Source organism: Oncorhynchus gorbuscha, linkage group LG04 (genome assembly GCF_021184085.1).
Source record: "Oncorhynchus gorbuscha isolate QuinsamMale2020 ecotype Even-year linkage group LG04, OgorEven_v1.0, whole genome shotgun sequence".
Classification (NCBI taxonomy): domain Eukaryota; kingdom Metazoa; phylum Chordata; class Actinopteri; order Salmoniformes; family Salmonidae; genus Oncorhynchus; species Oncorhynchus gorbuscha.
Window position 1 is genome coordinate 18,673,583 of NC_060176.1, and position 26,812 is coordinate 18,700,394.

General features: G+C 44.1%; 1 protein-coding gene across 4 annotated transcripts in view; it reads right to left on the reverse strand.

Moving 5' to 3' along the window:
* LOC124033791 (AT-rich interactive domain-containing protein 3B-like) overlaps nucleotides 1-26,812 on the reverse strand; it is a 74,675-nt gene that overhangs the window by 24,372 nt on the left and 23,491 nt on the right. For all 4 annotated transcript variants that reach the window (XR_006838454.1, XM_046346092.1, XM_046346093.1 and 1 more), the window contains exons 3-4: nucleotides 7,448-7,525; nucleotides 7,063-7,135 (exon numbers count right to left, since the gene is read on the reverse strand). Coding sequence is in view for 3 of the 4 variants with exons in the window: in XM_046346092.1 (XP_046202048.1) it covers nucleotides 7,063-7,135; nucleotides 7,448-7,525 (151 nt within the window). In the remaining variant the exon portion in view is untranslated. The remainder of the gene's footprint in view (nucleotides 1-7,062; nucleotides 7,136-7,447; nucleotides 7,526-26,812) is intronic.

Below are 26,812 nucleotides of genomic sequence, written 5' to 3' on the forward strand. Positions count from 1 at the left end.
AGTCTGGCAATTTTTTGGGACTTCCTCTGACACCGCCACAATATACTAGGGTATTGCATAATACTGACGGTATCATTTTCAATACAATTTTAGGGAGTTAGGGGCACAGCTGCGGGGGTGCATGCTATGCCACTGCTTATAAATATAAGAAATCTAAGATGTCAAATCAATAATATCCTGCTCTGGGCTCCAGCTTTTCATTTGGTTTGCTAGCGAAGTGGCTAGATGTCAAGATCAAGCTTCTTAGTTACAGCAAAGACATTAAACACTTGTCTTAACCCCACTCTCTCGCTCTCTCTCTCAGTCCCGTGATTGCCTCAACAGAAGTCTCTCACACTTGCTCTGTCCATCAGACCTAGGCACCATTAATCATCTCAAGTGGACAGCGCTGACAGGCATTTGGCTGCTTTGCACTTGGGTTTTTTCTTCATAAAGTGCCCTTTTCTCCTACAGTCTCCCTTACCCCCTCCCTCCTAGCCCCCATCCCATCTCAGAACAGGAGGTGAGGGAAGGCTGTCAAATCAAAACAAACAATCACCCATCTGCTTAAATTGAAGCCTTTAAGGTGGTTAATAGCAACACAACAGTGTCAAAGTTTTTCTCCGTGTTCCCAATGGGGAAGAGAAAACAAGAAGTGAAATGGATATGATAAACAATAAGGCTACAGGAAAACACAGCAGCTAAACACTCCAGAGTCCTCAGCCACCAATTGAAGAGGAAACGCTGCTGCTGCTACTCTAATGTGGGGTGCATCAATGGGCCTCTTCACAGGCCATTGGGTGCAAGACAGCTGGTGAAATTCCTCAACAATGAACACACAGACAAAACATGCCTGTTTTTAGGCACACAAGGCCAAATGGGATTCTCTCGCAAGTTTCCTTTCAGTTATTTCCCACGGACTTGGGGGAGGGGGGGGGGCATGAAGCATGAAGTGGGTAATTTCTTTCTTTCTTTTCCAACTAACATTGTTTGATCAGCTGTCCAAATATACTCTATATCTAAAGAGTGTTTTCTCCTACCTCAAAACACAGTAATATAATTAGAAGACATTTTGACACTCAAAGAACTGAAAATGAAATGCAGTATCCAGGTATAAAATCTGTATTTTCATTTGATGGTGCAGCAGAAGCCACAAAAACAAAACAAAAATGGAGTACAGTGCCTCCAATTGATCCATAACAGGGCCAGACATGTTTTTTTTCCAGAGATCACCGGCCTGGCGGGGAAGCAAGCGGCCGAGGGCTGCATCTCACGGTAGTCCTGGGGTAGCCCTGTTCTCACAGCCGAGTGGGAAGACAGCCAAGCAATTTGTTCTCCATGATTAAGGCCCCGATTTAGGAGACAGCGGAGGTCAGCCAAGTGCCGCTTATTGAAGTAGAAAAAGGAGGTTCTTTCTCTCTCAGGCCACAAAAGAGGTATTGACAGGGTAGGTAGGTGAAATTATTTGCTGCACCATGGCAATGAGGGGATAGAGAACATCGCAGCTAAAAGCATTGACCTTCTAGAATGATCCTGTGATATCATCAATAAAGAAGCCTTGGGGTAATCACTCTTTCAGTGCATCTTATTGGAAACAACACAGCTACAAGTCAGGACTCACCCAACACTACTCACAATTATCTTGAATGACTTTTTAATAACTTCTTTGACTCATCACATACGCTGCCGCTACTGTTTACGGTCTGTACCTTTATTCGTAGTGATATGTACAGTACCAGTCAAAAGTTTGGATAAACCTACTCATTCAAGGGTTAATCTTTATTCTTACTATTTTCTACATTGTAGAATAATAGTGAAAACATCAAAACTATGGAATCAGGTAGTAACCAAAAAAGTGTTAAACAAATATATTTGAGATTTGAGATTCTTCAAAGTAGCCACCCTTAGTCTTGATGACAACTTAGCTCACTCTTGGGATTCTCTCAATCAGCTTCATGAGGAATGTTTTTCCAGCAGTCTTTAAGGAGTTCCCACATATGCTGAGCACTTATTAGCTGCTTTTACTTCACTCATCCCAAACCATCTCAATTGGGTTGAGGTCAACTGATGCAGCACGCCATCACTCTCCATCTTTGTCAAATAGCCCTTACACAGTCTGGACTTGTGCTTGGAGTCATTGTCCTGTTGAAAAACAAATGGTAGCCCAACTAAGCACAAACCAGATGGAATGATGTATTGCTGCAGAATGCTGTGGTAGCCATGCTGGTTAAGTTTGCAATGAATTCTAAATAAATCACTGACAGTGTCACCAGCAAAGCATCCCCAACCATCACTCCTCCTCCTCCATGCTTCATGGTGGGAACCACACATGCTGAGATAATCCGTTCACTTACTCTGCGTCTCACAAAGACACGGCGGTTGGAACCAAAAATCTAAAATTTGGACTCGGAGCAAAGGACAGATTCCCACTGGTCTAATGTTCATTGCTCATGTTTCTTGGCCAAAGCAAGTCTCTTCTTATTGGTGTCCTTTAGTAGTGGTTTCTTTGCAGCATTTTGACCATGAAGACCTGATTCAAGCAGTCTCCTCTGAAAAGTTGATGTTGAGATGTGTCTGTTACTTGAACTACGTGAAGCATTTATTGGCTGCAATCTGAGATGCAGTTAACTGTAATGAGGTTATAATCTGCAGCAGAGGTAACTCTGGGTCGTCCTTTCCTGTGGCGGTCCTCATGAGAGCCAGTTTGATCATAGCGCTTGATGGTTTTTGCGACTGCACTTGAATAAACTGTCAAAGTTCTTGACATTTTCCGGATTGACGGACCTTCATGTCTTAGTGATGATGGACTGTCGTTTCTCTTTACTTATTTGAGCTGTTCTTGCCATAATATGGACTTGGTCTTTTACCCAATAGGGCTGCCTTCTGTATATCACAACGACTGATTGGCTCAAACGCATTAAGGAGGAAAGAAATTCCACAAATGAACTTTTAACAAGGCACACCTATTAATCAAAATGCATTCCAGGTGACTACCTCATGAAGCTTATTGAGAGAATGCCAAGAGTGTGCAAAGCTGTCATCAAGGCAAAGGGTGGCTACTTTGAAGAATCTCAAATATATTTTGATTTGTTTAACACTTTTTTGGTGACTACATGATTCCATATGTGCCATTTTATAGTTTTGATGTCTTCACTATTATTTTACAACAAGAAAAATAGTAAAAATAAAGAAAGAAAATCCCTTGAATGAGTAGGTGTATTCAAACTGTTGACTGGTACTGTACACCTTTAGCTACCTCAATTACCTTGTACCCTTGCATATCGACTCGGTACTGGTAACACTTGTATATAGCCAAATGAGTTATTTGTTGTATATCTATTATTACTTCTATTATTTATCAATTTCTTTCTCACTGCATTGGGCCTGTAAGTAAGCATTTCACTGTTCGTAAACAACAGGTGTGGATTAAGCATGTGAAGAAACAGATTTTGAAACTCATCCTGGCACCGTGTTCTGAACAAAATGATGCACCATGAATGAAACCAGATTGAACTTGACTGGTTGAAAACAACACACTTGCAGTATGTAAGATAAAAAAGGAATCCACAAAAAACAACTGATTAAGTCATCATCATCAATCAGGCGTTTTAGTCGGCTTGATGAAGATTGCGATCTGCCCAACACAGTACAAGGGTCAGCCTTTCACTCCCCACTGTCAGAGCAGTGACATGCTAACTGGCCAATGACAGATCCTCTCCCTCTCTAACGAATACATCATCCCCCAACAAGACATCTAAAAACACACGTGCCAGGCCAGGCCGGCCAAGCCCAGGGAGGGGAGTCACTAGCTACCTCTGAGGACACACATAAGGCTCTCTCTACAGGCACTCATTTGACTGTCTTAGGGTCGGAGTCGATGGCATCCGCCGTGGCAATGTTTTGACAGCATCTTAGCACGTGCACACACACACACACACACACACACACACACACACACACACACACACACACACACACACACACACACACACACACACACACACACACACACACACACACACACACACACACACACACACACACACACACACACACACACACACACACACACACACACACACACACACACACACACACACACACACACGGCTCTATACTCCAGCATTTTGGATTTGAGATCAAATGTTTCATACAGTAGGGAGAACAAGTATTTGATACACTGCCGATTTCGCAGGGTTTCCTACTTACAAAGCATGTAGAGGTCTGTAATTTTTTATCATAGGTACACTTCAACTGTGAGAGACGGAATCTAAAACAAAAATACAGAAAATCACATTGTATGATTTTTAACTAATTCATTTGCATTTTATTGCATGACATAAGTAGGTGATACATCAGAAAAGCAGAACTTCATATTTGGTACATAAACCTCTGTTTTCCTTACACAGCTCTCTGGTCTTGGCCATTGTGATGAGGTTAGAGTCTGTTTGACTGAGTGTGTGGACAGGTGTGTCTTTTATACAGGTAATGAGTTCAAACAGGTGCATGAATGGAGAACAGGGGGGCTTCTTAAAGAAAAACTAACAGGTCTGTGAAAGACAGAATTCTTACTGGTTGGTAGGGGATCAAATACTTGTCATGCAAGTATTTCTACCAAGAATTTCTTGGTAGAACGACTGAGAAAGTCAGTTCTGGGGTTTGATTGAATGTTTACTACGTTGCGTACCGGCTTGTATTGAATGACATGTTTCCCCAAGACGTTCAACTTCCTTAAACAGACTAAGATAGCCTACATTTGCTCCATTTGGTGGGTGTGCTGAGGTGTGGCTTGAAGCAATGAGTGACATACTTTAAGGGAAGCGGTGCATTTTGGACCCACAGCAGAATCCCTCCCCGTTTTTCAACTGGTCATTCAGAACACACCCTTTCCGTTTAATTGAACGTTGCATTTCATGTTTTTGTACTGAACTGCTTCAAGATACTCAAAATTCATGTAAAATGGTGACACCATTCGAATATAATTTCCCCCTGGTCCATATTTTCAGACTGGTGTGTTGTTCAGCAATAAGCATTATAACCTGTAGCCCAAATTGTGCAACATAGTGGCTATAAATAAATAGGCAGAAACATGGGGTTGCCCATCTGTATTTGTGCTAATCATTAGCTAGTTCAGTGCTTCCCAAACCTTTTCAGTCATGGCCCCCTTTCATCATGGGGGAACATCATATGCCCCTCTACACCCTGGAAGAATTAGTATGGTGATTAGGTTGCATAAACATGATGAGTGTTTTATCCCCACAATTCTGGCCTTCAAATTTGTTTTCTAACCATAAATAGGGAGTATAGGTTGCTGGTCAGTCTGAGACAAGCAGGCTGCCTCTGACTGGGGAGAGTAACAGGCTTGTTTGAGCCTACTGCCTGAGGTTCAGAGAAACAACTTTTCTCTAAATTCTGTAGCCTACTACAAATAAGTTGTTTCAAAGTTTATAATACTACCAAAGTTGTCTTTGAACTAAAAAATGATCCCAATATTACTATTACCAATTATCACTGGTTATGAAAAATAATGCTCACACGCAAGATGCTCATCTTGTCACTTCACAATATAAAACTTTTTCATTTGAAAATAAACCTGATATACAAGTTTTATTTGTGTTTATAAATTGACCATGTTAAATGTGAATGTTCTTCTTTATTTGTTACAAGTTAGTTAACAAACCTTTTCTCCTTACAAGCCTTGCAGGGGTATGGGGGATTCAATCATAACATTTTGGAATTGAGTAGTACTCTATAGTGTAAAGTCACAGAAAGCCAGTAGCTACAGTGGGAAAATAATTTCCAGTCCATTAAATTCATTATGGTACAGTGCCTTGAGAAAGTATTCACCCAGCCACTACAAAAAGATACAGGCTCCCTTCCTAACTCAGTTCTCGGACATTAAGGAAACTGCTCAGGGAATTCACCATGATGCCAATGGTGATTTTAAAACTGTTACAGAGTTTAATGGCTATTATAGGAGAGAACTGTGGATGGATCAACAACATTGTAATTACTCCACAATACTAACCTAAACAAAAGACTGAAAAGGAAGTCATGTTCTTTGTGCCTCTTAACTTTCTCACCGAACCTTTTTCACAATTATCCATAATCATAGTAGTATCCACATGAATATGGAAACATCCTATTCTTAATCACAATAAAAGTGACTCCAAAATGGCAATACATTAGTCACCATTCAGTTCCTATTGCGCAAAATATAACCAGAAACTACAAAAACAAACTGCAAATGCATCCGAGTTTGTAGAGTCACAAGCTTGATGTAGTCATTGAGTGCAAGGAATATGGGACCAAATACTAAACTTTTGACTACTTTAATACACTTAGTGAATTTGTCGAAATACTTATGCCTTATATGAAACAATTGATCTCAAATCCAAAATGGTGGAATATAGAGCCACATTAAAAATATAAAAAAATAGCTTCACTGTCCAAATACATATGGAGAGGAGTGTACCTGGCATTTGAACATGAGATAAATGCATTCTGAAAATGTGATATGACCACAGAGAAAAAGCTATGTTTATAAAATACTGCAATTTGCAGGTTGGCTTGAACTGAGCCCTTTATCCCTTAGCAGTTCTGTAGTCTGAGGTGGTCCCTTTCATTTATTTGGGGCATGTTTAGAAAGCAGACTGATTGTGGAGCCTTCCAGGCTTTGCGCTTAGTGAATTAGTCACAGCCTAAACAGGTTCTCTCAGGTCTGAGACAGTGTGTGTGTGCATACGTGGGTCAGAGGGGACAGCAGGAGACTGCTCTCACCTGACAAGCCCTCAAACATCTTCAACACAGCAAAACAGAATTCACAGTGTTCAATACTTTGTGTATTTTCTAGTTGACTACTATTTTCTCTGAGAAAGGGCTTGTTTCGGGCGTGTGTGTGTGCTTGCATGCGACTGAAAGTGGAAGAGAAACTATGGTGTTGTGAATCATACAGGCAAGACACACTCTTTGTGAGAATTTCAGTATCTCTACAAGTGAACCATAGCACGTAAAAGAGGAAATGAAGGAAGTCTAAATGGAAGTAGTAGGGGAGCGTTGCTTTCTAAAAGTCAGCCTTCTTACCTCGTTTCTGCATGTAGGTGAACAGGTCATCCAGGAACTCCTTTCTGTTGGGGTCACTGTCAAGCTCATACAGCTGAAGGTGAAAGCCATTGCGTTTCAGTCAGTCTTATCTTTTGATACTTTTAAATATACCACTCAAGTCCAACATGCATTTGTATTTATTGAATTGCTTCTAATCAATTGTCTAACTAAAGGAAAGTATCATCAAGCGATCACTACTAATAAATACTAAGGGTTCATTATATAAAAATCTGACGTGTGACCTTCTCTATGAGATGAACAACATTCTTTCTTTACTGCTAGATATGTATTTGATGACCTGTTGTGTTCTGGGTGCTAACCAAAGCCTGGTTCAGCCATAATGTGCTCCAGACCAGATACGTACCTTAGCAAAGTCTCTGGAGGCCTCTCCTCCTCTTCCTCTTCCACTGTCATTCTCATCAGCCCAAGCAGCGCTCCCATTCTGCAGAGAGATGACAGAATGAACACTCAGTACACCCAAACATATACACATTAGGGGCTGTGGCGGTCATTCAATTTTGTCCGCCGGCTATTGTCATGCAAATGACTGCCGGTGTCACAGTAATTGACTGATAATAAATAATAAAACAAATTTAGCATTTCAAAGACTCCACGCATACAAGCAGCTGATGTGCGCCTTTGGAACATCTACATTTAAAAAAGTTTCATAAATCCATTTAACCCTTTAGAACCAATATCTGCAGTCAAAGGCCCTTTAGAATTATTATAGCGGCCGCAAACTGCCTTTTTTTCCTACAATAATATCTGTGTCTAGCTAGCTAGCCAGCCTGTTAGGCAAGAAAAGTTGTGTGTGGCGGTAAATATAGGATGCCCTCGAAGCGTCAACCTCAGCAACCTCAGCTGTCACTTTCGCTAACTAGCCATAGACAACTAGCTAACTAGCCACCGAAATGGAGATTAGTCATTTGTGTTTAACTGTTGGGCTTAGGTCACAACTTCTCCTCCATGCTTCACGGTGGGAATCACACATGCAGAGATCATTCCTTCACCTACTCTGCGTCTCACAAAGACATGGTGGTTGGAACCAAAATCTCCCATCAGACCAAAAGGACAGATTTTAACCGGTCTAATGTCCATTGCTTGTGTTTCCTTATTAATATTTGTGTCATTTAGTAGTGGTTTCTTTGCAGCAATTCAACCATGAAGGCCTGATTCATGCAGTCTCCTCTGAACAGTTGGATGTTGAGATGTGTCTGTTACTTGAACTCTGTGAAGCATTTATTTGAGGCTGGTAAGAAGAAGGGTGGGGGTGTATGTTTCATGATTAACAACTCATGGTGTAATTGTAACAACATACAAGAACTCAAGTCCTTTTGTTCACCTGACCTAGAATTCCTCACAATCAAATGCAGCAAGCGGATACCAAGATGGCCATCAAGGAACTTCACTGGACTTTACGCAAACTGGCAACCATATACCCTGAGGCTGCATTTATTGTAGCTGGGGATATTAACAAAACTAATTTGAGAACAAGACTACCTAAATTCAATCAGCATATCGATTGCAGTACACGAGCAGGTAACACACTCGACCACTGCAACTCTAACTTCAGCGATGCATACAATGCCCTCCCTTTGGCAAATCTGACCATGACTCCATCTTGTTGCTCTCCTCCTATAGCCCGAAACTAAAACAGGAAGTGCTTAGGCCTATCCAGCACTGGTCTGACCAATCGGATTCCACGCTTCAAGATTGCTTCGATCACGTGGACTGGGATACGTTCCGGGTAGCCTCAGACAATAACATTGACGTATACGCTGACTCGGTGAGCGAGTTTATAAGGAAGTGTATAGGATATGTACCCACTTACTATTACAACCTTCCCTAACCAGAAACCGTGGATTGATGGCAGCATTTGGGCAAAACTGAAAGCACATACCACCGCATTTAACCATGTCAAGGCGACTGGAAATATGGCCGAATACAAACAGTGTAGTTATTCCCTCCACAAGGCAAAGTGTCAAGTATAGACACAAAGTGGAGTCGCAATTCAACGACTCAAACACGAGACATGTGTCTACAGACAATCACGGATTACAAAAGGAAAACCAGCCCCGTTGCGGATATCGACATCTTGCTTCCAGACAAATTAAACAACTTCTTTGCGTGCTTTGAAGACAATACAGTGCCAACAACACGGCCTACCTACCAAAGACTGTGGGTTCTCCTTCTCCGTGGCCAACGTGATTAAAACATTTAAACGTGTTAATCCTCACAAGGCTGCCTGCCCAGACGGCATCCCTAGCCGCATCTTCAGTGCATGCGCAGACCAGTTTGCTGGCCTGTTTACGGACATATTCAATCAATCCCTATCCCAGTCTGCGGTCCACACATGCTTCAAGATGGCCACCACTGTTCCTGTTCCCAAGAAAGTGAAGGTAACTGAACTAAATGACTATCACCTGGATCTCGACCCTGCCCTGTGCAACTGGGTCCTGGACTTCCTGACAGGCCGCCCCCAGGTGGTGAAGGTAGGAAACATCTCCACCTCACTGATCCTCAATACTGGGGCCCCACAAGGGTGCGTTCTCTGCCCCAGCCTGCACTCCCTGCTCACCCACGACTGCGTTGCCATGCACACCTCCAACTCGATCATCAAGTTTGCAGACGACACAACAGTGGAGGCTTGATTACCAACAACGACAAGACTACAGGGAGGAGATGAGGGACCTCGGAGTGTGGTGTCAGGAAAATAACATCTCACTCAATGTCAGCAAAACAAAAGAGATGATTGTGGACTTCAGGAAACTGCACATCGACGGGACAGCAGTGGAGAAGGTGGAAAGTTAAGTTTCTCTGTGTACATATCACCAGCAAACTGAAATGGTCCACGCACACAGACACTGTGGTGAAAGAAAATGTGTCTTGTCACCGAAAACCCTTACTAACTTTTACAGGTGCACAATTGAGAGCATCCTGTAGGGCTACATCACCGCCTGGTACTGCAACTGCATCGCCCACAACCGCAGGGCTCTCCAGAGGGTGGTGCTGTCTGCACAACGCATCACTGGGGGCAAACTACCTGCCCTCCAGGACACCTACAACACCCGATGTCACAGGAAGGCAAAAAAAATATAATCAAGGACAATAACCACCCGAGCCACTACCTGCTCAACCCGCTTCCATTCAGGAGGAGAGGTCAGTACACTTGCATCATAGCTAGGACAGAGAGATTAAAAAACAGCTTCTATCTCAAGGCCATCAGATTGTTAAAATAGCCATCACTAACACAGAGAGGCGGCTGCCTACCTACAGACTTGATATCATTGGCCACTTTAATAAATATAACATTTGTCACTTTGATAATGCCACTAATAATGTTTACATATCTTGCATTAGTCATCTCATATGTATATACTGCATGCTTCATTATCTTTTCTTACCATCTATTGCATCTTAGCCGCTCTGTCTGTCACTGTTGATCTATATATTTTATACTTATATATTCTCATCCCATTCCTTTACTAGATTGTGTGTATTAGGTTTTGTTACGGAATTGTTAGATATTACATGTTAGATACTGCTTCTCTGTCGGATCTAGAAGCATAAGCATTTCACTACACTCCCAATAACACCTGCTAACCATGTGTATGTGACCAATACAATTTGAATATTGTTCTCTGGTCACATTTATGATTATTTAAAAAATAGTTATATGTAAATTACAAGTATAATATATTAATTATACTTGGTACATTGAGTGAGTAATTTACTAGAATTTAAATACTCTAGAGTTTGTTGTGTTGAGTTTTTTTGATAGTGATTGTACATAACGGAAGACAAAATGAGTGTTACTCCTATTGACATGAATCTGCTCTTCAAAACTAAGTTAACTTCTAATTGTCATTTGTTCTTTATTTTAGAGCAGTTGAAATGTGTGAGAAAATGAGCTTTATCTTGAAAATTATCAGTAATCTACAGCAGCATTATAGAATTCTATTGGGGTCTAAAGGGTTATTATAAACTGGGTGGTTTGAGCCCTGAATGCTGATTGGCTGACAGCTGTGATATATCACATTGTATAGCTCGGGTATGACAAAACGTTTGTTTTTATTGCTTTAAATTAGGTTGGTAACCAGTTTATAACAGCAATAAGGCAGCTCGGGAGTTTGTGGCATATGGCCAATATACCATGGCTAAGGGCTGTAACCAAGCACGCCACGTTGCATCGCGCTTAAGAACAGCCCGTAGTGGTGGAATATTGGCCATATACCACACCCCCTCGGGCCATATTGCTTAAATATACACCCTCACAATAAACCCTTTTTTAAATTGTAGGCAGGTATAAAGAAACATATGAAGAAAATGTATTTCAGAAGAACCGAATATGAGTCGGCCTACTGTATGTTGTTATCTGGCTATGCGCCATACTATAGGCTAGTTCATTTAGCTGACAAGATATGCTTATAAGCCCCGTGACATTATTTTATTGTAAGAATAATATAATTGGACTTAGCAGAATGAAATAGAAAATATATTTTTCCCATTCTGAAGCGAGTGTGCATATTTCAAAGGCTAGATTTAGTGTTATTTGGCAAATTTAGTTGTGAATGATAAACATTACAATGTCTTAGAAAACAAAATATAAACTCAGCAAAAAAATAAATATCCCTTTTTCAGGGTCCTGTCTTTCAAAGATATTTAGATTTTTACTAAATAACTTCATTGTAAATGGTTTAAACACTGCGTGCCATGCTTGTTCAATGACCCATAAACAATTAATGAACAGGCACCTGTGGAACGGTCGTTAAGACACTAACAGCTTACAGACGGTAGGCAATTAAGGTCACAGCTATGAAAACTTAGGACACTAGAGGCCTTTCTACTGACTCTGAAAAACACCAAAAGAAAGATGACCAGGGTCCCTGATCAGCTTTCTGACCAGGCCTTAGGCATGCTGCAAGGAGGCAAGAGGACTGCAGATGTGGCCATGGCAATAAATTGCAATGTCCGTACTGTGAGACGCCTAAGACAGTGCTACAGGGAGAGAGGACGGACAGCTGATCGTCCTCGCAGTGGCAGACCACGTGTAACAACACCTGCACATCCGAACATCACACCTGCAAGACAGGTACAGGACGGCAACAACAACTGCCTGTGTTACACCAGGAACGCACAACCCCTCCATCAGTGCTCAGACTGTGCGCAATAGGCTGAGAGAGGCTGGACTGAGGGCATGTAAGCCTGTTGTAAGGCAGGTCCTCACCAAACATCACCGGCAACAACGTCACCTACGGGCACAAACCCACTGTCGTTGGAGCGGACACGACTGGCAAAAAGTACTCTTCACGGACATCCTCCTCCCTCATGTGGTACCCTTCCTGCAGGCTCATCCTGACATGACCCTCCAGCATGACAATGCCACCAGCCATACTGCTCGTTCTGCGTGTGATTTCCTGCAAGACAGGAATGTCAGTGTTCTGCCATGGCCAGCGAAGAGCCCGGATCTCAATCCCATTGAGCACGTCTGGGACCTGTTGGATCGTAGGGTGAGCGCTAGGGCCATTCCCCCCAGCAATGTCCGGTAACTTGCAGGTGCCTTGCTGGAGGAGTGGGATAACATCTCACAGCAAGAACTGGAAAATCTGGTGCAGTCCATGAGGAGGAGATGCACTGCAGTACTTAATGCAGCTGATGGCTACAGATGTCTGTGGAACTTGTTCAGTTTGTCTCAGTTGTTTAATCTTGTTACTTTCATACTAATATTTACACATGTTAAGTTGCTGAAAATAAAAACACTGTTGACAGTGAGTACATTTCTTTTTTGCTGAGTTTATAATATTGCATCTGTTTGCCTCAGGCTGCACACCCTGTTACCTCATCAAGTAATCATATTTTAACCCATCCGACTATTCACAAATGTAATCTCTTCTTCACTAATATGTCAAATGTGTTTTTACTTAGAATGGCCCATTATCAAATGGGTAGGAACAGGGGCAAACAGCAGGTTGTCCAGACGCACTCGGATTGTGAGTGGAGGCTGCTTTCCCGCGGATTAAATCATTCCCGGGTAGACTACTTCAGTTTTATGGCCAAGCATCTGAGAAATAAATATAATAGCAGCTGAGATCCTCCACCTTTTAGTGGAAACCATCAAAACTATGCTTTCACACAGGATTGCATATAGAAATGTCTGGGACAGGTGATATTTGCATATAGAATTACGACAGGTGATATTCCACCCAAACTCTTTATGCCGTGGTCTCTCCCAACCATGTTCCTGCAGCTACCCAGTGCCTCATTTAGGAAAACAAGTGGAATCTGTTCGGGAACATCAATAGTAAGTAACTGTCATGTTTTGTCTTATATTGTCTTGTCATTTTGCTTTTCCCTCTGTTCGTTTTCCCCCTGCCGGTCTTTTTAGGTTCGTTCCCCTTTTTCTCTCTCCCTTCCTCTCTCTCTTCTCTCTATCGTTCCGTTCCTGCTCCCAGCTGTTCCTATTCCCCTAATCAATCATTTAGTCTTCCCACACCTGTTCCCTATCTTTTTCCCTGATTAGAGTCCCTATTTCTCCCCTTGTTTTCCGTTTCTGCCCTGTCGGATCCTTGTCTATTGTTCACCGTGCTGTGTCTGTGTATCGCCCTGTCGTGTCGTGTTTCCCTCAGATGCCGCGTGGTGAGCAGGTGTCTGAGTCTGCTACGTTCAAGTGCCTTCCCGAGGCAACCTGCAGTTCATGATCGAGTCTCCAGTCTGTTCTCGTCATTACGAGTGGAATTGTGCTTTATGATTGTATATTTACTTTACTGGATTAAAGACTCTGTTTTCGCCAAGTCGCTTTTGGGTCCTCATTCACCTGCATAACAGAAGGATCCGACCAGAGAATGGACCCAGCGACTACAGACGCTCGTAACACTGCCGTCGAGATCCAAGGAGCCATGCTCGGCAGACACGAGCAGGAATTGTCTGCTGCTCGCCATGCCGTGGAGAACCTGGCCGCTCAGGTTTCCGACCTCTCTGGACAGTTCCAGAGTCTTTGTCTCGTGCCATCTGTTACTTCCTGGCCTGCCGAGCCTCCGGAACCTAGGGTTAATAACCCACCTTGCTACTCCGGGCAGCCCACGGAGTGCCGCTCCTTTCTCACCCAGTGTGATATTGTGTTCTCTCTCCAACCCAACACATACTCTAGAGAGAGAGCTCGGGTTGCTTACGTCATTTCACTCCTTACTGGCCGGGCTCGAGAGTGGGGCACAGCTATCTGGGAGGCAAGGGCTGATTGCTCTAACAATTACCAGAACTTTAAAGAGGAGATGATTCGGGTTTTTGACCGTTCAGTTTTTGGTAGGGAGGCTTCTAGGGCCCTGGCTTCCCTATGCCAAGGTGATCGATCCATAACGGATTACTCTATTGAGTTTCGCACTCTTGCTGCCTCTAGTGAGTGGAACGAGCCGGCGCTGCTCGCTCGTTTTCTGGAGGGACTCCACGCAGTGGTTAAAGATGAGATTCTCTCCCGGGAGGTTCCTTCAAGTGTGGACTCTTTGATTGCTCTCGCCATCCGCATAGAACGACGGGTAGATCTTCGTCACCAGGCTCGTGGTACAGAGCTCGCGTCAACGGTGTTTCCCTGCTCCGCATCGCAACCATCTCCCTCCTCTGGCTCAGAGACTGAGCCCATGCAGCTGGGAGGTATTCGCATCTCGACTAAGGAGAGGGAACGGAGGATCACCAACCGCCTGTGCCTCTATTGCGGACTTGCTGGACATTTTGTTAATTCATGTCCAGTAAAAGCCAGAGCTCATCAGTAAGCGGAGGGCTACTGGTGAGCGCTACTACTCAGGTCTCTCCATCTAGATCCTGTACTACTTTGTCGGTCCATCTACGCTGGACCGGTTCGGGTGCTACATGCAGTGCCTTGATAGACTCTGGGGCTGAGGGTTGTTTCATGGACGAAGCATGGGCTCGGAAACATGACATTCCTTTCAGAGAGTTAGACAAGCCTACGCCCATGTTCGCCTTAGATGGTAGTCATCTTCCCAGTATCAGATTTGAGACACTACCTTTAACCCTCACAGTATCTGGTAACCACAGTGAGACTATTTCTTTTTTGATTTTTCGTTCACCTTTTACACCTGTTGTTTTGGGTCATCCCTGGCTAGTATGTCATAATCCTTCTATTAATTGGTCTAGTAATTCTATCCTATCCTGGAACGTTTCTTGTCATGTGAAGTGTTTAATGTCTGCCATCCCTCCCGTTTCTTCTGTCCCCACTTCTCAGGAGGAACCTGGCGATTTGACAGGAGTGCCGGAGGAATATCATGATCTGCGCACGGTCTTCAGTCGGTCCCGAGCCAACTCCCTTCCTCCTCACCGGTCGTATGATTGTAGTATTGATCTCCTTCCGGGGACCACTCCTCCTCGGGGTAGACTATACTCTCTGTCGGCTCCCGAACGTAAGGCTCTCGAGGATTATTTGTCTGTGTCTCTTGACGCCGGTACCATAGTGCCTTCTTCCTCTCCGACCGGGGCGGGGTTTTTTTTTGTTAAGAAGAAGGACGGTACTCTGCGCCCCTGCGTGGATTATCGAGGGCTGAATGACATAACGGTTAAGAATCGTTATCCGCTTCCCCTTATGTCATCAGCCTTCGAGATTCTGCAGGGAGCCAGGTGCTTTACTAAGTTGGACCTTCGTAACGCTTACCATCTCGTGCGCGTCAGAGAGGGGGACGAGTGGAAAACGGCGTTTAACACTCCGTTAGGGCATTTTGAGTACCGGGTTCTGCCGTTTGGTCTCGCCAATGCGCCAGCTGTTTTTCAGGCATTAGTTAATGATGTTCTGAGAGACATGCTGAACATCTTTGTTTTTGTCTATCTTGACGATATCCTGATTTTTTCACCGTCACTCGAGATTCATGTTCAGCACGTTCGACGTGTTCTACAGCGCCTTTTAGAGAATTGTCTCTACGTAAAGGCTGAGAAGTGCTCTTTTCATGTCTCCTCCGTTACTTTTCTCGGTTCCGTTATTTCCGCTGAAGGCATTCAGATGGATTCCGCTAAGGTCCAAGCTGTCAGCGATTGGCCCGTTCCAAGGTCACATGTCGAGTTGCAGCGCTTTCTAGGTTTCGCTAATTTCTATCGGCGTTTCATTCGTAATTTCGGTCAAGTTGCTGCCCCTCTCACAGCTCTTACTTCTGTCAAGACGTGTTTTAAGTGGTCCGGTTCCGCCCAGGGAGCTTTTGATCTTCTAAAAGAACGTTTTACGTCCGCTCCTATCCTCGTTACTCCTGACGTCACTAGACAATTCATTGTCGAGGTTGACGCTTCAGAGGTAGGCGTGGGAGCCATTCTATCCCAGCGCTTCCAGTCTGACGATAAGGTTCATCCTTGCGCTTATTTTTCTCATCGCCTGTCGCCATCTGAACGCAACTATGATGTGGGTAACCGCGAACTGCTCGCCATCCGCTTAGCCCTAGGCGAATGGCGACAGTGGTTGGAGGGGGCGACCGTCCCTTTTGTCGTTTGGACTGACCATAAGAACCTTGAGTACATCCGTTCTGCCAAACGACTTAATGCTCGTCAAGCTCGTTGGGCGTTGTTTTTCGCTCGTTTCGAGTTTGTGATTTCTTACCGTCCGGGTAGCAAGAACACCAAGCCTGATGCCTTATCCCGTCTTTTTAGTTCTTCTGTGGCTTCTACTGATCCCGAGGGGATTCTTCCTTATGGGCGTGTTGTCGGGTTGACAGTCTGGGGAATTGAAAGACAGGTTAAGCAAGCACTCACGCACACTGCGTCGCCGCGCGCTTGTCCTAGTAACCTTCTTTTCGTTCCTGTTTCCACTCGTTTGGCTGTTCTTCAGTGGGCTCACTCTGCCAAGTTAGCTGGTCATCCCGGTGTTCGAGGCACTCTTGCGTCTATTCGCCAGCGCTTTTGGTGGCCGACTCAGGAGCGTGACACGCGCCGTTTCGTGGCTGCTTGTTCGGACTGCGCGCAGACTAAGTCAGGTAACTCTCCTCCTGCCGGTCGTCTCAGACCGCTCCCCATTCCTTCTCGACCATGGTCTCACATCGCCCTAGACTTCATTACCGGTCTGCCTTTGTCTGCGGGGAAGACTGTGATTCTTACGGTTGTCGATAGGTTCTCTAAGGCGGCACATTTCATTCCCCTCGCTAAACTTCCTTCCGCTAAGGAGACGGCACAAATCATCATCGAGAATGTGTTCAGAATTCATGGCCTCCCGTTAGACGCCGTTTCAGACAGAGGCCCGCAATTCACGTCACAGTTTTGGAGGGAGTTCTGTCGTTTGATTGGTGCGTCCGTCAGTCTCTCTTCCGGGTTTCATCCCCAGTCTAACGGTCAAGCAGAGAGGGCCAATCAGACGATTGGTCGCATACTACGCAGCCTTTCTTTCAGAAACCCTGCGTCTTGGGCAGAACAGCTCCCCTGGGCAGAATACGCTCACAACTCGCTTCCTTCGTCTGCTACCGGGTTATCTCCGTTTCAGAGTAGTCTGGGTTACCAGCCTCCTCTGTTCTCATCCCAGCTTGCCGAGTCCAGCGTTCCCTCCGCTCAAGCGTTTGTCCAACGTTGTGAGCACACCTGGAGGAGGGTGAGGTCTGCACTTTGCCGTTACAGGGCACAGACTGTGAGAGCCGCCAATAAACGTAGGATTAAGAGTCCAAGGTATTGTTGCGGCCAGAGAGTGTGGCTTTCCACTCGCAACCTTCCTCTTACGACAGCTTCTCGTAAGTTGACTCCGCGGTTCATTGGTCCGTTCCGTGTCTCCCAGGTCGTCAATCCTGTCGCTGTGCGACTGCTTCTTCCGCGACATCTTCGTCGCGTCCATCCTGTCTTCCATGTCTCCTGTGTCAAGCCCTTTCTTCGCACCCCCGTTCGTCTTCCCTCCCCCCCTCCCGTCCTTGTCGAGAGCGCACCTATTTACAAGGTACGTAGGATCATGGACATGCGTTCTCGGGGACGGGGTCACCAATACTTAGTGGATTGGGAGGGTTACGGTCCTGAGGAGAGGAGTTGGGTTCCGTCTCGGGACGTGCTGGACCGTTCACTTATTGATGATTTCCTCCGTTGCCGCCAGGATTCCTCCTCGAGTGCGCCAGGAGGCGCTCGGTGAGTGGGGGGGTACTGTCATGTTTTGTCTTATATTGTCTTGTCATTTTGCTTTTCCCTCTGTTCGTTTTCCCCCTGCTGGTCTTTTTAGGTTTGTTCCCCTTTTTCTCTCTCCCTTCCTCTCTCTCTTCTCTCTATCGTTCCGTTCCTGCTCCCAGCTGTTCCTATTCCCCTAATCAATCATTTAGTCTTCCCACACCTGTTCCCTATCTTTTTTCCCTGATTAGAGTCCCTATTTCTCCCCTTGTTTTCTGTTTCTGCCCTGTCGGATCCTTGTCTATTGTTCACCGTGCTGTGTCTGTGTATCGCCCTGTCGTGTCGTGTTTCCCTCAGATGCCGCGTGGTGAGCAGGTGTCTGAGTCTGCTACGTTCAAGTGCCTTCCCGAGGCAACCTGCAGTTCATGATCGAGTCTCCAGTCTGTTCTCGTCATTACGAGTGGAATTGTGCTTTATGATTGTATATTTACTTTACTGGATTAAAGACTCTGTTTTCGCCAAGTCGCTTTTGGGTCCTCATTCACCTGCATAACAGTAACATGCTGTTTTTACAACGAAACATATTTAAATAAACTGTTGCCAGCTCCCATCTCTGCACGATTGAGAAAGGAATGAAGAGAGAGGATGGAAACGCATGGTGGTGAGATATTTTGAAGCTAAAGGGTAATGTGTCAGCATATTCTTTATGAAAATATTTAAATTATTACTAGGCTATTTAAAATAAAACACAAATTCACTATAATTGTAGGCAAACTCTGTAAGCTGTCCTGCACAAATCAGTGAACCAAGAGCATCACCTAGGCCTATACGTTCTCTCCCTGACTCATGGATAGAAAGTTTGGAGCATTTCATAATGCTTGGTTCACTCCAGACCTGACTGCCCTCGACCAGCACAAAAACATCCTGTAGCATCGAATAGTCCCCGCGATATGCAACTGTTCAGGGAAGTCAGGAACCAATACACGCAGTCAGTCAGGAAAGCAAAGGCCAGCTTTTTCAAGCAGAAATTTGCATCCTGTAGCTCTAACTCCAAAAAAGTTCTGGGACACTGTAAAGTCCATGGAGAACAAGAGCACCTCCTCCCAGCTGCCCACTGCACTGAGGCTAGGTAAACACGGTCACCACCGATAAATCCATGATAATCAACAAGCATTTCTCAACGGCTGGCCATGCCTTCCTCCTGGCTACTCCAACCTCGGCAGACTTATCGGCAGACTCAGTAGCCTCGGTTTTTCTAATGACTGCCTTGCCTGGTTCACCAACTACTTTGCAGACAGAGTTCAGTATGTTAAATCGGAAGGCGTGTTGTCCGGTCCTCTGGCAGTCTCTATGGGGGTGCCACAGGGTTCAATTCTCAGGCCGACTAATTTCTCTGTATATATCAATGATGTTGCTCTTGCTGCGATTCCCTGATCCACCTCTAAGCAGACGACACCATTCTGTATACTTCTGGCCATTCCTTGGACACTGTGCTATCTAACCTCCAAACAAGCTTCAATGCCATACAACACTCCTTCCGTGGCCTCCAACTGCTCTTAAACGCTAGTAAAACCAAATGCATGCTTTTCAACCGTTCGCTGCCTGCACACGCACGGCCGACTAGCATCACCACCCTGGATGGTTCCGACCTAGAATATGTGGACATCTATAAGTACCTAGGTGTCTGGCTAGACTGTAAACTCTCCTTCCAGACTCATATCAACCATCTCCAATCTAAAATCAAATCTAGAGTCGGCTTTCCATTCCGCAACAAAGCCTCCTTCACTCACGCCGCCAAACTTGCCCTAGAAAAACTGACTATCCTACCGATCCTCGACTTCAGCGATGTCATCTACAAAATAGCTTCCAATACTCTAGTCAGCAAACTGGATGCAGTTTATCACAGTGCCATCCGTTTTGTTACTAAAGCACCTTATACCACCCACCACTGCGACTTGTATGCTCTAGTCGGCTGGCCCTCGCTACATATTCGTCGCCAGACCCACTGGCTCCAGGTCATCTACAAGTCTATGCTAGGTAAAGCTCCGCCTTATCTCAGTTCACTGGTCACGATGGCAACACACACCTGTAGCACGCGCTCCAGCAGGTGTATCTCACTGATCATCCCTAAAGCCAACACCTCATTTGGCCGCCTTTCGTTCCAGTTCTCTGCTTCCTGTGACTGGAACGAATTGCAAAAATCACTGAAGTTGGAGACTTTTATCTCCCTCACCAACTTCAAACATCTGCTATCTGTGCAGCTAACCGATCTCTGTAGCTGTACATAGTCCATCGGTGTATAGCCCACCCAATTTACCTACCTCATCCTCATTCTGTTTTTATTTATTTACTTTTCTGCTCTTTTGCACACCAGTATCTCTACCTGCACATGACCATCTGATCATTTATCACTCCAGTGTTAATCTGCTAAATTGTAATTATTTGCCTACCTCATGCCTTTCACACAATGTATATAGACTATTTTTTCTACTGTGTGATTGACTTGTTTATTGTTTACTCCATGTGTAACTCTGTGTTGTTGTCTGTTTACACTGCTATGCTTTATCTTAGCCAGGTCGCCGTTGTAAATGAGAACTTGTTCTCAACTAGCCTACATGGTTAAATAAAGGTGAAATAAAAAAAACAAGGTAACCAGTCCATCCAGTAGGCTATGCATAATAGCACAGTCCACACCCAAAAGGTGATTACTAAAATGTGTTTACTTCTGGAGCATAGGATAGACCAATTATGTACCAAAGACATCTTAAAATCTTATTTTTGTTGTATGATTTTCTTCCATGGGTAATATGCAGTGATGGATTGCATTTACATTGATGTCAGTGGCTAGAGGGACAATAGAGCCCTGAGTACCAGGCCATTAGCAACCTGATGGTCGTTAGCGAGTTAGGTACTACATTTACATTTACATTTAAATCATTTAGCAGACTACCAATGCATGTCCAGAGTACATAAGAGATTACAGTGACTCAACGGTCACATGGAATTTGACTGCGGTCATGGCCCTACAAACACTCATAAAGCATTTATTTGGAACCTATGAGAGAAGCCTAAGGAGTTGTGTTCCTCAGAAGCTCCTGTGCCCTTCCCTTCCCCCATTAACCAACATCTCCATTTCACCTAAACCATCTACATCTGGGCCCGGACCTGCCCCCACCAGGCCTTCCAACCCAGCTGGATATCTTGAGCCCCTCCATCCCTCAACCCAAATGCAGCTGCAGCAGGCAGCCAGGTTCATGGGGTGTAGCAGGGCTGATAGACAGACAGGTCAGTAGCCCTCACCAGAGGCGGCTTGGTCAGGGGGGGGCGGGGTCACTCAGTGGCCCCACGGGATGGAAGATAAAGGAACATAAGGGTAGAAGGTAAAACAGTATGTGCAGAACAGGAATTTCTCCTTTAAGACAAACCCAATAAAAGTATCAGGAATCAAAACAAGATCCGGACAGGAGAGAGAAGAGAGGGGCTGTTAATAGCCCCAAGCCCATTGGTCAGTATGGAAGAAAACTCCTGAAAACAAGAGGCAGGAGGCCATAGGTTGCCAAGGCCACAGAGAACAAGTTATTTTCACCCGCTCACTCACTGGGCTTGTGTACATCTATATCTTAAATGGTTGCCTATGGTCATGCAGTCTAAATAGATATTTATATATCAGCTTAAAACACAGATTTCAATCCAGTTATGATTGAACTATCACTAAGTGTTTCTAAGTAACTGGTCAAACAAATAGCTTTTTACAATAAAAATCAAACACTTTAGGTGTACATTTCCACTATCTAAGGGCTCAGACACACCAATAGCATTGGCTGGTTGAGAGTACTTTGCAAATCTGAACAGAGCGACGGCTGTAATTTGCGCACCAATTTAACAAGTAGAATCTGTGAAAACGTGAGCAGTCAGACATCCACAAACGGGTGGTCCATAAAACACAGTGTGCTTAACAATCGGCAGATGAACACTACATCCACATTTGGTGCAATGTGTGTGTGCTTCAAGTAACAAAGATTACAACAGGACCGTCAACAGAGTACACATGCAAAATAGTACATTTAGACATCTTTATTAATCCCCCAGCACAATATTTGGTTGCTTTTGTTCAAATGAGACTATTAGACATTATTATAATAGCAGATCATTCAGATGGCCATGCAGAATCCCATATATTTTATTTACTTTTTCATTCAAAATGTTGTGATCTGTATGTCATAAATGACATTGTTGTTCTCTTTTCCATGTAAAAAGCCATAAACCTAGATCTGTCACACTCAATCATTTCACTAGTCTGGTTAACACCTAACTCTCAAAGTCCTTCTGACTTCAGAGTCTGGAATGGCTCTTTGATGTTATCGGCACAATGCTTCGATAATGAAGGGGGCCATGCTTTTACTAGTTGTCTCTCCCTCTGTCTTTGTCACTCAAACAACCAGAGGCACAGCCCCCCCATTACAACGGTTGGATTTTCAAATCCAAACAGCGAGAGGTCCCAACCCCAGTGGGGGAAAAAACGACATTTGAGAGAAAAAATCTGTAAGTGAGTGACTCATGACTGAAGAGCATAACTACTGGTATATGGATCGATGTTTGGGACTTTGTATGTCAAAAAAGATGCACGTCAAATAACGCTATTTGACGTTGCAAATAAGCTTATAATTTGATATGTCAAATAACACAATTCTTGTGATAAAATGTTGTGTGCGCTGAATTTGCACGTGCAAGCCAAGCGCCACCATTACGATCACTGTCAAAGCTGTACAATACTGCGTTGGAATGAAAAAACGTCTGTGTGAGCATTTGAAATTAGATCTGGATCAAAAATGTTTGCAAATATCTTTGATACAGATGTTATCAGCAACTTCTGGGGTACCTAGCTAGCACCAATGCAACCAGCCTGAAAACAATGAACAGAAGAAACTGAAGTAATTTTCAATATTCTTAGCAATATGTTTGGAATCTATGTGACTAAGTAATAGCTAGCCACTTGTGGTTCTATTGAAATAACTAGCTAGCCTGCTACTTAACCCTGTTGCCCAAAACTAACGCTATAAGCAGCCAGCTAGCTTTATCTGGCTACTATGGCTTGAACGGACCAGGTTACCTGCTGTGCAGCTAGCTCTTATTGCGGGACTTGACTGTGGGAAAATCACCTCCCCATTCAGCCTATTGACATTCATATTGTACTATACAGCCTTATCTAACAATTGGGGATCAATGAAATGGTGTATCAGCCTCCCCAAGTGCTTTCCCCCCCAAAAGTCTTCAAGAGTTCAGGCTCCAAAAGATCCACGTTGTATTGTTTTTCCTCTAGAAAAGTGTTCAATATACATAGTAGGTTGACTGGTACAGTAAATGTGGCCCAATTCAGTGGTTTCAGAGTCCCGCAATAAGAGCTACGATGCTAATGTTCTCTGGGTGTCACTGAGTAGATTGATACCTATGGATTGTGGATCAATGACATGGTGTAAGGCTGTACAGTGAAATATGTATGCCCCCAATGCCATTCTAAAGTATAATAATATAATAATAATATATGCCATTTAGCAGACGCTTTTATCCAAAGCGACTTACAGTCATGTGTGCATACATTCTACGTATGGGTGGTCCCGGGGGATCGAACCCACTACCCTGGCGTTACAAGCGCCATGCTCTACCAACTGAGCTACAGAAGGACCACATATAATACATCCAGTGTGATTTCAACAGCTTTTTGTAAAAATTAACAAATTGTTGTCTTTGTTGATTTGATATAAAACAACATTCCAACCTCGTTTAGCATGATCTATTCCATTAAGGCATGTTTCCACTATTTGTATTATTTGCATGATTTTCATTAAAATCGAGGCAAACCGCAAATTCCACTATTGTGGCTAATCCTTATTGTGGCTAGCTTCACATAGGTGGATCCGACCACCATTAATCAAATAAGAACGGTCTTATAAATTAGGGTTATTTTAGATGATGACACTTAGCTAGCTAAGATGTAGATGATTTAGGGGGAAGAACATTGGTTGCATCCATCAGCTCGGTAGCTTTTTTTAACGACCAGTACTGTCCAGAGCTTGGGGAAGTGTGTCTTCGCTCGTATGAGAGCGGGACGGGCACGAGACAAAAAAAACTTTACCAGCATCATAGCATACGCATCGGTGAATCGCTGTGACATGGGAATACAGGTGATAGTTATTACACATGTATTACAGTACGTCAAAAATGTATGAACGTCTTCAATTTTAACATGCAGTCATATTCAGGTGCTGATTGGTCAACAAGCTTATTTGACGTGTATCTTTGACACGCAAAGACCCAAACGGCATTCCATACTGGTAGGCCCCTCCCTCCATAGGGTGAATATATAATATGATAACTATTGACAGTGAGCAGTGACTGTTGGGTTATTGGCTGCCATTTGTTAGAGTACACACATGCACACATCTCCCCAAGGGCGGGGGTCAAGGTGTGTGTGACATCACAGGCAACAAAGGTCTGTGTGATAGAATGTCACAGCTAAATGACAGACTTCCAGCGTCTGGTCCAGACTACCTGTCCACTGACCCACGTCTGTCTCGGCTACTGCCTACCTTCTAACCGACTGTCTGCTCCAGGGGCCAGAGGATTTCCCCTTCCCTGGACTTACCCTCCTAAATGGACAGCTACTGGGTATACAGGCTTGTAAATTCCTCGGTCCATATTCTGTCAGTATATTGTTTATTGCTAGCAGCACCACTTCAAGTCAAATTCTGGATGAAGGCGATTGTGATTATGCTCCGATCCTACAAACTAGTGATGCACCGATATTTTCCTTGCAAAAAACAGATACAGATGTAAAAAAAAAAAAAAGTACAGTTAAATAGGTTACACAAACACACACAGCGGTCTAAGGCACTGCATCTCAATACAAGAGGCGTCACTACAGTTCCTGGTTCAAATCCAGGCTGTATCACATCCGGCCGTGATTGGGAGTCCCTTAGGGCGGTACACAATTGGCCCAGTGTCGTCCGGACCGTGATCGTAAATAAGAATTTGTTCTTAACTGCCTTGCCTAGTTAAAGAAACGGTTACACGCACACACCAAACAGTTATTTTGTTTGCATTGTCCCCATTACCAGAATAACAATTTATTTCACTTACTTGCTGTGCGGTTTCGTTGTTCATTTGTTCAGTCATTTCATTCTCAACCAGGATTTCTATGGGACGCCGTTTGGATCTTTGCAGGTCAAAAAGATACACATGTCAAATAAGCTTGTGACCAATTGGGACCTAAATATGATTGCATGTCACGTAATAATTGAATGTGTTCATACATTTTTTAAGTAGTTATTACACATGGATCACACTATCACTCATATTTCATGTCACAACGATTCATCGATACGTATGCTATGATGCTGGTAAAGTTGTTTCACGCACCTGCAGTGCTGGTCATAAAAAAAGCTACCTAGCTCATGGATGCAAATAATGTTCTTCCCCAAAAACATAGCAAAACGACATAATCTAGGTGTCCTCATCTAAAATTACCCTAATTTATAAAACAGATCTTATTTGATTAATGGTGGTCGGATCGATCTATGTGAAGCTAGCCCCAAGGATAAGCTACAAGAGTGGAATTTGTGGTTAACCTTCAAAATAAACGTATGGCATAATTCTAATATTAGTATTAATTTGCATCACTGTCAACTCTATACTTTTATTTTGAAGGCAAACCGCAAATTTCACTATTGTGACTAATCATTATTGTGGCTAGCTTCACAACACATAACCCAGTCCAGTCAAGCCTCACTAGCCAGACGAAGCTAGCTGGCGAAGCTAGCTGACGAAGCTAGCTGACCGAGGAATTTACAAGCCTGTATAGCCAGTAGCTGTCCATTTAGGAGGGTAAGTCCAGGGAAGGGGAAATCCTCTGGCCCCTGGAGCAGACAGTCGGTTAGAAGGTAGGCAGTAGCCGAGACACTTTATAAAACAGTTCTTATTTGATTAATGGTGGTCGGATCCATCTATGTGAAGCTAGCCCCAAGGATTAGCCACAAGAGTGGAATTTGTGGTTAGCCTTCAAAATAAACGTATGGCATAATTCTAATATTAGTATTAATTTGCATCACTGTCAATTCTATACTTTTATTTTGAAGGCAAACTGCAAATTTCACTATTGTGACTAATCATTATTGTGGCTAGCTTCACAACACATAACCCAGTCCAGTCAAGCCTCACTAGCCAATGCTCTTACTGAGGGAAGGAGGTTGTTGGCCAAGATCTCGCGATACATGGCCCCATCCATCCTCCCCTCATTACGGTGCAGTCGTCCTGTCCCCTTTGCAGAAAAGCATCCCCAAAGAGTGATGTTTCCACCTCCATACTTCACAGTTGGGATGGTGTTCTTGGGGTTGTACTAATCCTTCTTCTTCCTCCAAACACGGCGAGTGGAGTTTAGACCAAAAAGCTTTATTTTTGTCTCATCAGACCAGATGACCTTCTCCCATTCCTCCACTGGATCATCCAGATGGTCATTGGCAAACTTCAGACAGGCCTGGACATGCTCTGGCTTGAGCAGGGGAGCCTTGCGTGCGCTGCAGGATTTTAATCCATGACGGCGTAGTGTGTTACTACTGGTTTTCTTTGGGACTGTGGTCCCAGCTCTCTTCAGGTCATTGACCAGGTCCTGCCGTGTCTT